At 43.9% G+C, this 13,881-nt stretch overlaps 1 protein-coding gene across 1 annotated transcript; it reads right to left on the bottom strand.

The window, feature by feature from the left end:
* Positions 1 to 1,914: 1,914 nt before the first annotated feature.
* On the bottom strand, positions 1,915 to 13,593 carry LOC140323703 (FH2 domain-containing protein 1-like). Its single transcript, XM_072401001.1, has 12 exons — positions 13,354 to 13,593; positions 9,639 to 10,214; positions 8,847 to 8,908; positions 8,645 to 8,747; positions 8,474 to 8,559; positions 7,571 to 7,671; positions 7,307 to 7,377; positions 6,267 to 6,374; positions 5,871 to 5,941; positions 4,430 to 4,547; positions 4,109 to 4,273; positions 1,915 to 3,233 (listed from the first exon to the last, which is right to left on the bottom strand). The coding sequence occupies exons 2-12, from the start codon at positions 10,128 to 10,130 to the stop codon at positions 2,475 to 2,477; spliced, it is 2,136 nt and encodes a 711-aa protein (XP_072257102.1). The 5' UTR covers positions 10,131 to 10,214; positions 13,354 to 13,593; the 3' UTR covers positions 1,915 to 2,474.
* Positions 13,594 to 13,881: the final 288 nt, after the last annotated feature.

Here is a 13,881-nt window from a genome sequence, read left to right as displayed (position 1 = left end):
CATAGCCAGGATGTGTCCCACAGCCGATTACTAGACCGCTCACTCCAGCACTCGGCTTCAAATCATTGCAAAAAGTGACTCCTCCCCAGTGCCCAAAATTGTACAGTCCCACTGGTGGTGTGGATATCAATTTTTATTGACATTTCCTGCAGGTGGGGAGGGGTGAAATCCTAAAACTACTGACCACCACTTTTGATAGGGAAAGGATTATTATTTCCATTGCCACCACTGACTTAGGGGAGGGAGGTATTGTTTTAGTGCCATCCCCAAACCAGCACAGGGCAGAGAACCTTTTTCTCTACTCATTACACAGTAATACAAAATTGATGCACCACACAATTAATGTTTTAAATAATGTGGAAACAGTACAACGCATGTCCCTTATAATATGGTGGAAGCTTTCTGTAGTCACACTCCTGTCCGTAGTCATAAAGTTGCTGCTCCAGGACTGGAAATGTTAGCTCCAAGTGAAAAAGGGGAATTGAAAATATTAATGTAGCTATCACATATAAGGACTGATCAGCTTCAATGTATTTCATTTATACACATTTTTTTATAAATATTTTATGCAAAGTTTTGTTCTGTGGGCTCTGATCTCTTCTGTCCCGTATCTTGAAGTCAGAGTTCATTCCCATCAGGGCTTACATGGAATTTATGACCCGAGTGGCAAACGGAAAGCGTCCTGTAGTACCCTCTGCACCGTTTGCCACATTGTCCATGGGGCAAGGTTAGAAGAACCTAGTAGACCATTTCATGACTCATGGCCTCTTGGGCTAAAAGAACATCAACTATCACAGCGATTGTGGGCCTTCATGCAAGGTGTGTGTCCTCTTTGACAACATAATGGGAACTAATGGTCCTTTAATTAGCAAAGACAGTCTGAAGGTACACCAAGTAAAGTATGCTACAGTGATTGTCAGCAGTGGTGTCACTAAAATGTCTCTCACCTTACACCATGGGAGGGGGTCAAATAAACCATTTCATGGTAGGGACAGCTGTTTGTGGGCTGAAGGTACACCCTGTCACAGTAATTGATGGCCATGGTTTAGATGTCTGCAGGCAACAATTTATTGTAACACCTTTTCATAAAAAAATGGGATTGTAAACCAAGTACTTCATGAGTTGAACAAGATGGTTGCTACTCTGTGAAAGTAAACTCCCCGCCCCCCCAAAAAAAAATCCAATCCCATCATAAATATCTCTTATTACAGCTTCCTACAACTAACACACATATGATATGTTTCAATTTTGCATTCTTCCAATATGGCTTAATAGCTCACACAGCATTCAGAAGCATTGTAGAGCCGGAAGAGTGTTGGCTGAAGAGAGAGCAGATAGTGACACATGCTGGGTGTGTTGTATAGCTAACTATGATTACTGGATAGGATCTCCATTCAGGGTCACCAACCCAACCTTTGTACTGGGCCATGGGACAAATGTCACCACCAGGTATGTACTTGGGTGGATCAGTAGGCACACCTAGCAATTTTATAGACCCGACTTCTTCAGGTCGGGGTCCATCTTCACACAACACCTTTTCCTTTCCCACCCAGCACTTTCCTTCTAAAAACCTGAAAAAGCTCTTCTAGACGTCTCTCATCTATTACCGACACAAATTGTGATAATTGGGTCAATCCAACACTGCAGTGGACTGGTTGTCTTTCTGACAACAACCACTGCAGTCTTCAAAAAGGACCCAGCCATAATTAAATGTCCACAATGCCTAGGCAGCGAGGTGGGTGCCTGAAGAAGGAAGGCAATTTAAGATGTTTTACCAACGTGGCTATAGCTGTATAGAAAAGGTGGCTTTTATTGGGTTTGTTTGCCTTTTTACACCCCTGCTGAAAGCAGAAGATCAAAGTCATCCAACATACCACTGCCTGGAACATAAAATTACAAAAACAGGACATTCACTCCAGTGTTAATCCCCTTTATTAAATCCAATAGCAAACCATCGTGCCTGCACAATAAAACAAACATTTTGATGCATCTGTAACGCAAATCTATCCAAGTGCATGATGGGAACACAATGATTAATAAAGCAGACCAGTCTTGGCTTTGCCCCCTAAAGGAAATATCCCAATAGATAAAATGCTGCTCTCTTTTCCAGCCACTCTCGCCAGACTCTATACAAAGTGCTGCTATCTGTCCTTGGACCCTCCCTTCCCTCCTATAGCCCCTTCTCTGTTACTATCTGGGGATTTAGGTCTTCCCCACTGGCAAGTGTCACATGCCTAGCTCCATGGAGATATACCCCATTAGGGAACTATTACTACATTTACAAGATTAAAAACAAAAACTACACAGATTGAGATTATTGCGACCAGCCTGTTGGTTAAGGGTCAAGAGGACTTCCACATCCAACATCTGGAGGCTTTATGGACTCAAGAAGAACAATCTTTCCACTATCATACACACAATCACACTTCAAGTTAAAACATTTAAAACCGTCAGAATGGGGTACAAATTTGTCCTCATTTAGGGGAGCGCAGAGCATTGTCTACCCGTCTGAAAAAGGTGGCAAGAGGAGAGGCTTCATTGCTTCCTCTCGGGGAGGTGTCTGCTCCATGCATTACTAGATGTTCAGGACTTTTCAAACTTCCTCTCCTCTGAAACAGTCCTCCTAAGCGGAATGAAGTTGGGGAGCCTGATGGAGAAGAAGAAGGGTCCTTCTGAGAATCGGTAGTCCAAGACTTTAAGACTTGGCTAAAGGAAATGCTGGCGGTCGGGGTACTTGGTGTAGAGACAGATTGAGACTCAGATTCTAAACCCTGCGTTAAGGACTCCCGACATCGTCCGCTGGGTGAGGTAACAATCACAGAATGCACGTCTACCTCACCCCTGTATGGGAGACATGCCAATGTGTGCCTCCTGTTCATTTTTCCAGGAGTCCCCTGAAGTCCATCACTCCCTGTGCTTTCTTCCCGTGGCCTCCTTAATCCTTGGCTTGGCTTTACTTGTACTGGAGGTTCTTCCTCCCTGATTGGCTCTGAAACCTTGGCCACAGTGTTAGCTGAGGGTTTGGTTGGGGAAGAGTTAAGAACCTCAGTGGAGTGGCTACGAGGAAGAGGGCGTGGTCCTCTACTGGGACGTCCTCTGCGGGGAAGCCGAAGTAGTAAGAACTCCAACTCCACGTCCTGAAGGTCTTTATCTTGTATGGAACAGCTGGCAATAGAGCGCCGTTTCTCCAGGCGTTCCTTCCGGTGTTCTGCTTTCTCCCTTTCCTGGTTATCCTGCACAAGAATAATGAAATATTTTGTATCAGAGGTATTTAAACATGTTTAGATAAAAACGTTCTGGATAAGATGGAGTACTGCAAGTTGATCTGTGTTTTTTTCAACTTTTTCAAGTTACATTGCTGTTTATTCAATGTCAAAATTGTGTGGTTACTCTGTGTACCGAGTAGTTTTGGAAGAAAATTTAAAGAAAATACTACCCCCCCCCCCCCTCACCATTTTTGAGTGAGAATGACATGTTACTTTGGGGGGGTTGTATCTCATTAGGAAACTTTTATACTGAGGTATATCCCTAAAGGACAGTTTGGCACCAAAGTTCCTATTGGATGTTCACACCAATATTCATTTTCAGGTGACAACGGGTTTCCCTCACCAGGACAAATAGATTATTGGATTATTCTACCCAATAAAGGGCCTTGATTCACTATATGGCCAAACATTGGTGAACATCTCCATTCTTCAGAAGGCTTTCCCTGTAATTTTGGAGGTCTGTGATAGTTTGTGGACACATACTGAAGCTGGATGGGAAGAATTGGCTTGTCATAGACATTCTAGTTTATACCCAACGGTGTTCAGTAGGGTTGAGGTCCGGGCTCTGTGCAGGACACTCTAGTTCCTCCTCACCAAACTGGTGACACCATGTCTTTATGGAGCTTTATGGAGCTTTGTACACGGGTATGCTGGAGCAGATAAGCTTACCCTAAATTTATACCAACTTATCAGAAGCATACAATTATCAAGGTCTTTGTATGCTGTTTTTTTGATGGGTACACCTGAACTCATGGGAGGAGGTCCACATACTTTATACTACAACATCTGTGCACCCATTGGCTGCAAAAGGTAAATATGAACTATTCAGATTAATTACTTACCTGAGCAGCAGCCAGAAACTTGGCACAGAATGTGGTGAAGATGAGGCAGAGGTCTTCAAGTCTGACTGTGGACTCATCTTCACAGAAGTAATCCATCAAGGCCCGCCTGGCATCCCGCAGACTCTGCAGAGAGCAGTAAACCTCACACAGCTCCACCTCCGCTACCTGCAAAACAGAGAAGAGTTTGTGACCGATCTGTACACCTGGCACTATCTCATACCTTTGTCATGAATAGGTGTCTACGTTTATTACAAGTAGCATTTGTACCCCTCATGTGCTGAGGAACAAATCAATTCCCAATGGGCTGCAGTGAGTCCCCACCTGCAGGAAGGGCGCCATCTCATGCTTCAGGTCTGGTTGGTCTCGGAGGGCTTCCCTGGTGCTGCGAAGCCGCCGAGTGAGGGTGTCCAGGTCACTCTCCATCTCCAGGGACGTAATGCTAGAGACAAAAGGGGGTCATCAGGGAAATGGGTGGCCGAATATATAACAAGGCAGATAATTTATTAAAAATATATAGTGTATAATTTTTTTTTTTCACATACGAATCATATCGAACAGCCTGGAGATGAAATTAGATAATATTCTTAGCAAGGTCCTCTGGTAACTAAGGCAAGGGCTGTAACCCCCACACACCCCTTATGGGAGGATACAGAGGCCAGGATAGCCATTGTTCGTTGGGCCTGAGCATTGCATCTTCAAGTCTAAAGACCGAATATATGGGGAATGGGGCAACATGGTAAACCAATGTTAAATAGTGTACTGTATATCTGGAATATGCAGTCTAGTTTTGGGCACTAGTTCACAAAAATTATATTGTGGAATTTGAAAGTGCAGAGAAGGGCAACTTTGCCTTCCTCTGGATCAACAATGTCTATAGGGTTTATATCTGGGATTTGTTTATTTCCCTAGTGGTTGGACTTGATGGACCAACTAGTGGTTCAAACCGACTATGTAACCATGTATATGTGTACATTTTTATTTTTATTTTGCAAACATCTTTCTTTAATGAAGTAGTAACCTGTAACATCCTTCTCGCTGGTATTCCACTAACCACACTCTCTCCTCTACAATCTATTATGAATGCTGCAGCCAGACTCATCCATCCTTCCCACCGCTCCTCCTCCGCTGCATCTCTTTGTAGTTCTCTCCATTGGCTTCCATTTCACCTTAGAATCAAATTTAAGCTCCTGTGGTTTGCCTTCAAATCCCTCCACAGTTATTGTCCCACGTACATTTCTGACATGGTTAAAAAATACTCCCCCTGCCGCTCCCTCCGCTCCTCCAATGACCTACTAATGACTTCCTCACTCATAACCTCATCACACGCACGGTTACAAGACTTCTCTAGAGCCGCCCCAACTCTCTGGAATGGTCTTCCTCGTCCTATTCGGCTTGCTCCTACTTTCTGCTCATTTAAAAGAGCACTCAAAACCCATTTTTTCAAACTTGCCTACCCATCCTCTTCTGTCAATTGAAACCATCACTACTTCCCACCACTACATATCTCCCATCCTATTGTGTGTGAAATTCCCCCACCTACTAGATTGTAAGCTCTTCGAGCTGGGTCCTCTCCTCCTGTATCACTGTCTGTATTAGTCTCTCATTTGCAATCCCTATTTAATGTACAGCGCTGCGTAATATGTTGGCGCTATATAAATCCTGTTTATTAATAATAATAATAACCAGCAATTTGGCAAGTGTGAGCATTACCAGAGCCAAAACAAGAATTAAAAGGATTAGATTTATTTTTAGAGCCACTCACCGAGACGCCTGGCTTATATGAGTCAGTTTCTCTGGAAAACTCAGAAGTGCCCGATCGTTCTTCTCAGCTTCCTGTACAGAAAAAAAAAAAAAATAAATAAATATATATATATATATATATCTCAAAGCCTTTCCAATTAAAGCAACCAACCAACTTGGAACCCCAGAAGAAGCCCTCCCACCAATTTACCACCAAAGTAAGCACCAACCATGGCACCAACAGTCAACCAGTGGAAGTATCACTGACCAACCTACCAGTCTTCAGTTTAAAGCAGTAACCGTGTCTGGTGACCAGAACATCAATTGTGGCTCCATCCAGTAATCTAACAATGAAAAAGCCGACTACCCCCCGGTTTGCACATGCTGTGGATTGTGGAGAAAATCCCTAATTTCTTACCTTGACTACAAAGTGCATAAGGTTCATTCCGGGTTTATTTGCTTTAGTGTCTGCCAGTTTCAAAAGGGATCCCATCCGAAAACCCATGGCGCTGCCAGCGTAACCACCCTGCAGAAGGACAAACATTAAGAAGGTGCAACTGGTGAGAGTTGAAGAAACAGTACAGGGATGAAAAAGGTAGCCAAACTAAAGGGGATGGGGGCACCAGGCGGGACAGCACCCTGCAAACCCATCCATAAGCCTAATATTTGTGCAAACAGTAAGAGAAAAGTGTTGAAAATACCAGGAGGAGGGGACTGGAGTAATTTTAAGCTTATGAAGAAACCCTGATGAATGTATTCCTGCAAGAGGAAGAATTGTACCCAATAGCATTTGAAAATGAACTCCCAACACCACTTCTCTTCTATGTTACCCCAAAGCTGATATCTCCACCACCAAACCCCTTTCCTATTGACAGCCCAAACCCACCACTACTCTCCTCCTCCACAGCGACTTTTTCCCTATCTCTTCCCTGCACTTGATTGCCCACCTTATTATTTTGCCCCAGCTATTCACTTCCCTTACCCTCCCCCCATTCCCAAACCATACTAACCCCCAGCATCACAGCCCTACCAAAAACTAACTCCTCAGTGGCTTCCATATTTACTCTCTTCTCCCTACTCCCATTATTTTCTTCCCCTCTTTACTAACTTCCCTCACCCCACCTACAGGCTCTTCTATCACTCCCAAACTATTCACTACCCTTCTCCCTGTCACTACCCCAATAATGGGTGTTCTTACCAGCCCTCCCCCAGTGATTGCCATCTTCCCTCCCTTAAACCTAGTGACTCTCACTTCCCCAACCTAATGGTAGCCCTCCTGCCCAATGGTAGCGGTAATGGTACAGTGTTACCACCAGTGGCTGCCCTTCACCTAACCCTTCCTGGTGGCTGCCCTCTTTACCACCACTGCCAGTAAATGTTCCCTTCATTATCCCCCCACTCCCCCAAACTAAGTGTCTGGCTTTCAGTTTTGGAGACATATAGATGTTAACAACTCACGGCGTTCATGTAGTTCCCAGCTTTTAGCACCAAATGGATGATGGTGTGAAGTTCCTCACACTGCAGCAGCTCTGAAAACACAACACACCATTAGATGGGTCAATGAAGACAAATACAATCATATGGCAACTGAAAGAAATCACATAAAACAATGGATTATGTGGAGGATGGACAGCCAGTGTTTACCCTTTATCCCCATATAATCCATGACTGCCATGTTGCTATATATCATGGTCTTCACCCACCATTACACCATCCACTCACCTGTCGCTGCTGCCGTTTGGATTTCCACCGACTGTTTAAGAGAGTTGAGCTGCGGAAAGAATTCCTCTTTTAAAATCATGACCTGAAGACGCTGAGGATAGCTGCAATAAAAGCAACACAAAGTGTTATGGTAGAGTTACTATTACCTGGCCCGAATCTTAGTTTGTTTAACTGTAGAGGCTTCAAAGACCAATAAAGAAGCCCCAGTATAAAAAAAAAAAAAATAGACCAAAAACCATCCGATCATGGCTAAAACTATACAGCAAAAAGGCAAATTGGCAACATGGAACTGGACAAGTTCATATATGTGGGCTTTGATATAGAAGACATCCAGTGCCCAAGTTGGCTTTCCAACACTACCACAGAGATGCCCATTGGGGAAGCAGGTTCTGGTCTGGGCTGTAGTTTGTAGGCAAACCTTTGACCTTCTAGTCACCTGACTCCATTTTTAGTCTGGTGCTATGTGACTACCTGGATGATGATAATAATTGCCAAGCTCCCCTTTTTTAAAACTTTTAGTTGAGGCTACTTAGGGCCACCCAGCTGCACTGGTAGGGCCAGGAATATGTTGTTCCCTCATTGCTTTTTTTTCTAGCTATCAAGGTTTGGGAACATTCAGGGCCCAGTGAATTTCCATGTAATCAGAAGGCATTCCCACATGGCTCTGTCCTTGGCTCCAGAGTTAACTTCAGATGGGTAGAAAAGGTATGGACAACAAATGCAAGATAGTGAAAGAATTCATCCTGCCTGATCCTTTGTTTTAGGACTTTAGGTGAAAAGTAACATGGCCATCAATATGCAAAATCAAGTGATATCATGAAGATGCCATTTATCTAGCAATAGGTCTTTGGATGACCCGTTGGGTTTTAGAATGCTTACAGTTGAAGTTCACAAATGCCTCACCTGGGAACCTCCACCAACATCAACATGAACAGTTCAGGATCAGACAAACGACTTCGGTCTCCTTTATAAGCCTTCAGCCTTTTCACCTTGGTGGGATAAAGAAGAATGACTTATGGCCCCATAAATAGAAGACCCAGATACCCTTTATACATAGAACAGGCCAAGGACTACCTCATCTTTCTCCGGAAGGAGTCTCTGCAGCTCCCCCAATTTCTCAGCTCCAAAGTTTGAGCTGACTCCTCTCCTAATATCATCTACCATCACATGTACCGGCCTAAAGAGAGAGGAAGACTTTGGGTAAAATATGTTCTTAGAGGAGAACTGAGGAACAACAAAGGCTCAGGAGGCTGAACCAAAGCTAAAAAAATCTGACCTCTTGAATTGTTTCAGGAAGATCCCCAGGTTCATATTTCTCTTGGGATCCAGTAAGGTAATCTGCAAAAAGAAAAAAAACAGAATAAAACCAACCCTCACCACCCCATAGAGGGGACAAAGCCACCATAGATATCAATATTTGTCATTTTCATTCAAAAAATGGCTCTGATGACGCCCTAGGCATTAGGAGAGGAAGAACTCCTTACCCAGATGAAGTATTGTGGAGGACAATCAAACCCCAATGATGGCTCGTTCATAAAGCCAGCTCACCGGCTGTATTTCCATCAACAAGCCACTCACTTCCTGCAGAGCTGAGGACAAGATTCCCTACTTGTCCACCTGGGCATGTAAAAATAGGACTTTTTGCTGGTGTCAATATTAGGAGTCCAGTGACCTATTTCCCCCTCGGTTCTGCTGTAATATTAACCTTCTCTCTGGTGCTGTCCCTGGAGACCTAACAACTCCAGCCACCACTGTGACGGCCTGTATCATCTAACCAGCTACTGGTAAGCCCAGGCTGTCATGGACACACCCCCTGGGGGCGGGTCAGACACCCTGTGGCTCCTAGTTCTAAGTGGCCATATTTTATTATATAATCCCCCAATCAAAATGTAAGAACCCCCCAGGCCTAATGAAAAAGAAGGAGGGTTTAGGATATCACCCCATTCACCCCCGAAGAGTGAATGTGAAAATTTTTTTTACTTGTTGAGGGTGGGGGTGCTTCACAGGATTGTGCAATCTCAGGGTCTGCTGACATTTTACAACTACTACATGAGCCACTATGTCTCACCTCCGGTTCGCTCCCCCCGTGGACCGTCCGTACTTTAAAGCTCCTCGCCCCCCTTGGTTTGCGCGGCTCCTCCCTCTGGCCAAACAGCTCCTCCATGTGGGTGACATCAATCTGTAAACTCGTCCCCTGAGGGCCGCAGGTCCAGAGGTTACGCCCTCCCAGCACCCGGTCAGCGGGCAGAGCATCCCAGTTGAAGTTGCGCAGCTTGGGTCTGCGTTGGTCTCCCAATCGTAGAGGTGCAGGGGGGGTGGTGGAAAAGTCATTGGCGGGCTGAGGAAGTAAGGAGGTCCGCACAGGTGGGGGTGGAGGCGGGGGTAATGCGAATCTTGGCGGCGGAGGCGGAGGAGGGGGAAGGAAAGCTCCGGTGGAGGGAGTAAGGGGCGGCGGATCCATGGAAAGCCCGCCAGGCGGTAGAGGGGGTGGACATGGAGGTAACGGTGGGGAAGGCGCATTCCTTGAGGTCACCATGCTTAGGGAAGCGGTCTCATCCATCTGCCACAAGAGAAAGGCAACACAAGGGCAATTTCCGTAAAAACTGGGTTAATCAGGGCATTTTCATGGCAGATCAAGATCAACCTAGGGAAGAAGAGAAATAAAACAGTCAGAAAATATTCTATTCCTACACAGAGAATATAAGTACTAAAAGATCTGGAAATCCTGCCAGTAACACACCAATATCCTAATGTGTCTATGCCAAAACACCATATTTATTATAAAGGAATAGCGTTGTCACCCTAGGCCAGGGGGTGTCAAACTCTGGCCTGGATCAAAATCTGGGCCCCAACGTCCTTTTTGTTGGCCACCAAAGGAATCCTTTATATGAACTGCAGCTGGCCCACTGCTGCATTGAAATAGCGTCGCAACTACAATTCCCGGCATCACTCACGTCTATAGACCAGTGGGCTCTCTGCCTATGCGTGGCCCCACATTGGACCGTTTTATAGACACAAATTATGCCGGGAATTTTAGTAGCGGCGCTATATCAATGAAGAGGGAGTCCCAGCAGCGGGCCACTCATAAGGTTTAGCTCCGCATTGGCCGTGTCTGGCATTTCCAGCTCTCCCCCTCAGCTGTACCTTTCCTTGCTACTCCAAGGCATGGTTTGAATGGTTGGACTTTCATAGAAGAATATTGTTATTATTGTTAGCCTGTGCAAAAAGGTTACCATTGAAATTTAACTCAAAAGGCTAATAGAGAAAGAAGCATAAGATTTTATTTATATTATTGAGATTTTTCTTAAAAAAAAAAAAAAAAGTTATGCCTCTTTATTATAAGCTTGTTCCAGATTGAATGTAAAGCAAAACCGCTTTGTTTTCATATGAAATGGGTTTATATCTAATAGGAAGGAAAAATGTCCTCAATTTTTTCAATAAATTTCAAAGTTGGCCCACGACTTTGTCTAAGTTTTTAATTTTGGCCCTCTGTGTATTTGGATTTGGAATACCCCTGGATTTGGAATACAAACCCCTTCTCCTCTCATAGAGGGACTTTGCTTTGTAGCTCATAAGATAAATGAAATACAGTTATACATACATTGGTCACTAGGGGGGGCTCGGCATCGCTCCACTTAAGCAGTGCATGGTTTTTGGCTGACACAGATTTGTAGGAAGGAGCAGTAAAGTGCAGTTGTTGCAATGCTGCAAAAAGTGGACAAATAGCTAACCAGCTACAGCTTTTTGGGGCAAGAGAGAAGGATTTGGGGTCCATTCACAGATTATATTTTAGAGGCACAACAATGTAGGATCCCATCGCACTTAAAGCTTAAAGAATTGCACTGTACACTTATAAAGAGAGAATGAGCCCTTACGCTATGTACACAAACGTAGGATGATTGTCGCTGAAAATTATCTTCTGATGAAAAATGAATAAAAGAGTATCATTCACACAGTACTGATCTATTCTATTAAGAGGGAAGAGAGCAACACCCCGCTGTGCTCTCCTCAACTAAAATGTAAAGCGGTTCTTGGCGATTGTTCATTCATTAATCTGCTATGATGATAGGTCAATGAACAATTTCGGGACTGCTGGACGGGACTTTTATTTTTTTTGCACAAGCATTCGTCTTGGGGGACAATTATCTGATGAGCATATAGAGCCCTGGTCATCAGAACTTTATAAATGATCTAGCACCAACAAACATATTTTACAAACAAGATACATGGACAAACAAGAGCACCAGCACATATCAGATATCGATGGCTGCAATGCAAAAACTTTCATAAGATGAGAAGGCGATGCTTTGTTAACCCTCCTAGTGCTCAAGACTGTGGGGTCACAGCCACAAATCCTGAAATTATGTCCTCTATTTATAAATCATTCCCCTGTCAAATCATCTGAAATTCGAATTTCTCTAAACTTTTCTTTCCAGTTCCTATTTAAAGAATGGCACGTTCTGCCACCTAGTGGTCAATCTCAAAAGTGCACACCTGTTACAATAGGAAATGCTATCTGTATTAATGAAAGTTATTATTATTAAACAGTAGCGCCAACATATTAAGCAGCTCTGTACATTAAATAGGGGTTGCAAATGACAGACAGATAGTGACACAGGAGGAGGAGAGGACCCTGACCAGAAGAGCTTACAATCTAGGAGGTGGGGGGAGTATCACAAAATATATAAAAGAATGTAAAGAGAATTGACAGGAATAATTTATAACTAGAGCCCTATGTGAGGAATGTTCAATGATCTGCCGACCTTTAATAGAGGTTCAGACAAGGCACCTGTCCTACTTGGATTGGATCTCTTCTAACATTGTGCAAGTTCTTGTTGGTTTCCTAAAATGTTACACCCCCCCCCCCTCATTTTTACCCTTTTATATTTTACTATATTTAATAATATTATTATTAAGGTATTAAAACATTTTTTTTTGTTTTTGCCATTTCATCAATGGTATATAGCTTTCTATTGCACTGATGCGAACATTTAAAAGCAATCCTAGATCCTCTCCTCCTCCTACGTCACTGTCTTTGTCTGTCATTTGCAACCCCTTTATAATGTACAGCTCTGCATAAGATGTTGGCGCTATATAAATCCTGTTTATTAATAATAATGGAGGGGCCTATTTACTGGCCTGAAGTGCAATAATATGTGCAAAAAAGTTCAGCTTTTTCCTCATTTTACTAATGTAATGCATGGCCTTATATTGGTGTACATGAGAGTTACAATGCAGCTTCTTGCATTGAAGTTCTATCCAAAATGAATTGCACTGCAGCACCTGTGCATCACCTGCAAAGCTTACAGATGGGTCACAGACTGAGGCCAAACCAGGAAAAAGACCTGAGAGTTAAAGTTCATTATCATTAAACACATGTCAGGGATTACAATATATCACCAGAATCAGCTCTCCTGCAGGCCAGGGCGTCCTGATCCCCTTGCCAGCAGAGCTAGCAAACACAAATCCAGAAATCCTGGCCTGCTGGACATATCAAAGCCTGGTCTTAGCTCACAAGCCCCAGATGAGCCAGGTGAATCCCAGCACAAGTGAGCTGAGATTTCCTAATCACCAGAAATGCTGCCTGCTAACACAAACAGTGAATGATTCACCTTGTATCAGCTGCTACAATCTCTCCTTATCAGGGGCAGAAAATGCAGCAATGCAAACGGCAGCAAAACCCAAATCACAAAGCTGCAGTACACCATACACCTGTATAAATCACTAATCCTGGACAGAAAAATAATCCATCCAATATGGAGGCTCAGGAACCTCACACTGACCTCAGTGCCTGCGAATGTTTGCAGATTCCTCATTGTTCACACAAATCTACTCAGACGTCAGGATCTGCCCTGACTCAAACCTGAACTTTAAATGACAGGAAACCCAGATCCAGGAGACCGATCCGGGTTTGTGCTGTTCCCCAGAGCTAATCCAGTGTCACTCCAGATCTGGGAGACCAGTCCGGTTTTGTGCTGTTGTCCAGATCCGGGAGTCCATACTTGTTCTGGCTTCCAAACCCAATCCAGATCCAGGGAACCAGTTCACACTTGTTCTGCTTCCCAGTCCATATCCAATGTTACTCCAATTTAGCTGACCAGACTAGACTGGTTGTGTTCTCTAGTTCTAATCCAGTGTCACTCCAGATTTGGGAGGCACATCTGCACATTTCTGGTTCTCCAGTCTTCATCCAGTATTACTCCAAATCTAATAGAAATGTCCACACTTGCCTTGTTCCCCATTCCCAATCCATGATCATTCCAGATCCAATGGACTGACCCACACTTGTCCTCAGTCTTCAGTAATAATCC

This window comes from Pyxicephalus adspersus, chromosome 1, assembly GCF_032062135.1.
Source record: "Pyxicephalus adspersus chromosome 1, UCB_Pads_2.0, whole genome shotgun sequence".
In the NCBI taxonomy this organism is placed as follows: domain Eukaryota; kingdom Metazoa; phylum Chordata; class Amphibia; order Anura; family Pyxicephalidae; genus Pyxicephalus; species Pyxicephalus adspersus.
Note: the sequence above shows the minus strand (reverse complement) of the source record. Positions and strands in the feature narration are given on the sequence as shown.

What these genes read in the sequence shown, in the direction of transcription:
- LOC140323703 (XM_072401001.1), bottom strand. Translation starts at nt 10,130, where the DNA reads ATGGATGAGACCGCTTCCCTAAGCATGGTGACCTCAAGGAATGCGCCT. An exon ending in TTCCTGAAACAATTCAAGAG is followed by an intron (nt 8,748 to 8,846) that starts GTCAGATTTTTT and finishes CTCTCTCTTTAG; the next exon opens with GCCGGTACATGTGATGGTAG. An exon ending in TTATGCACTTTGTAGTCAAG is followed by an intron (nt 5,942 to 6,266) that starts GTAAGAAATTAG and finishes TTTTCTGTACAG; the next exon opens with GAAGCTGAGAAGAACGATCG.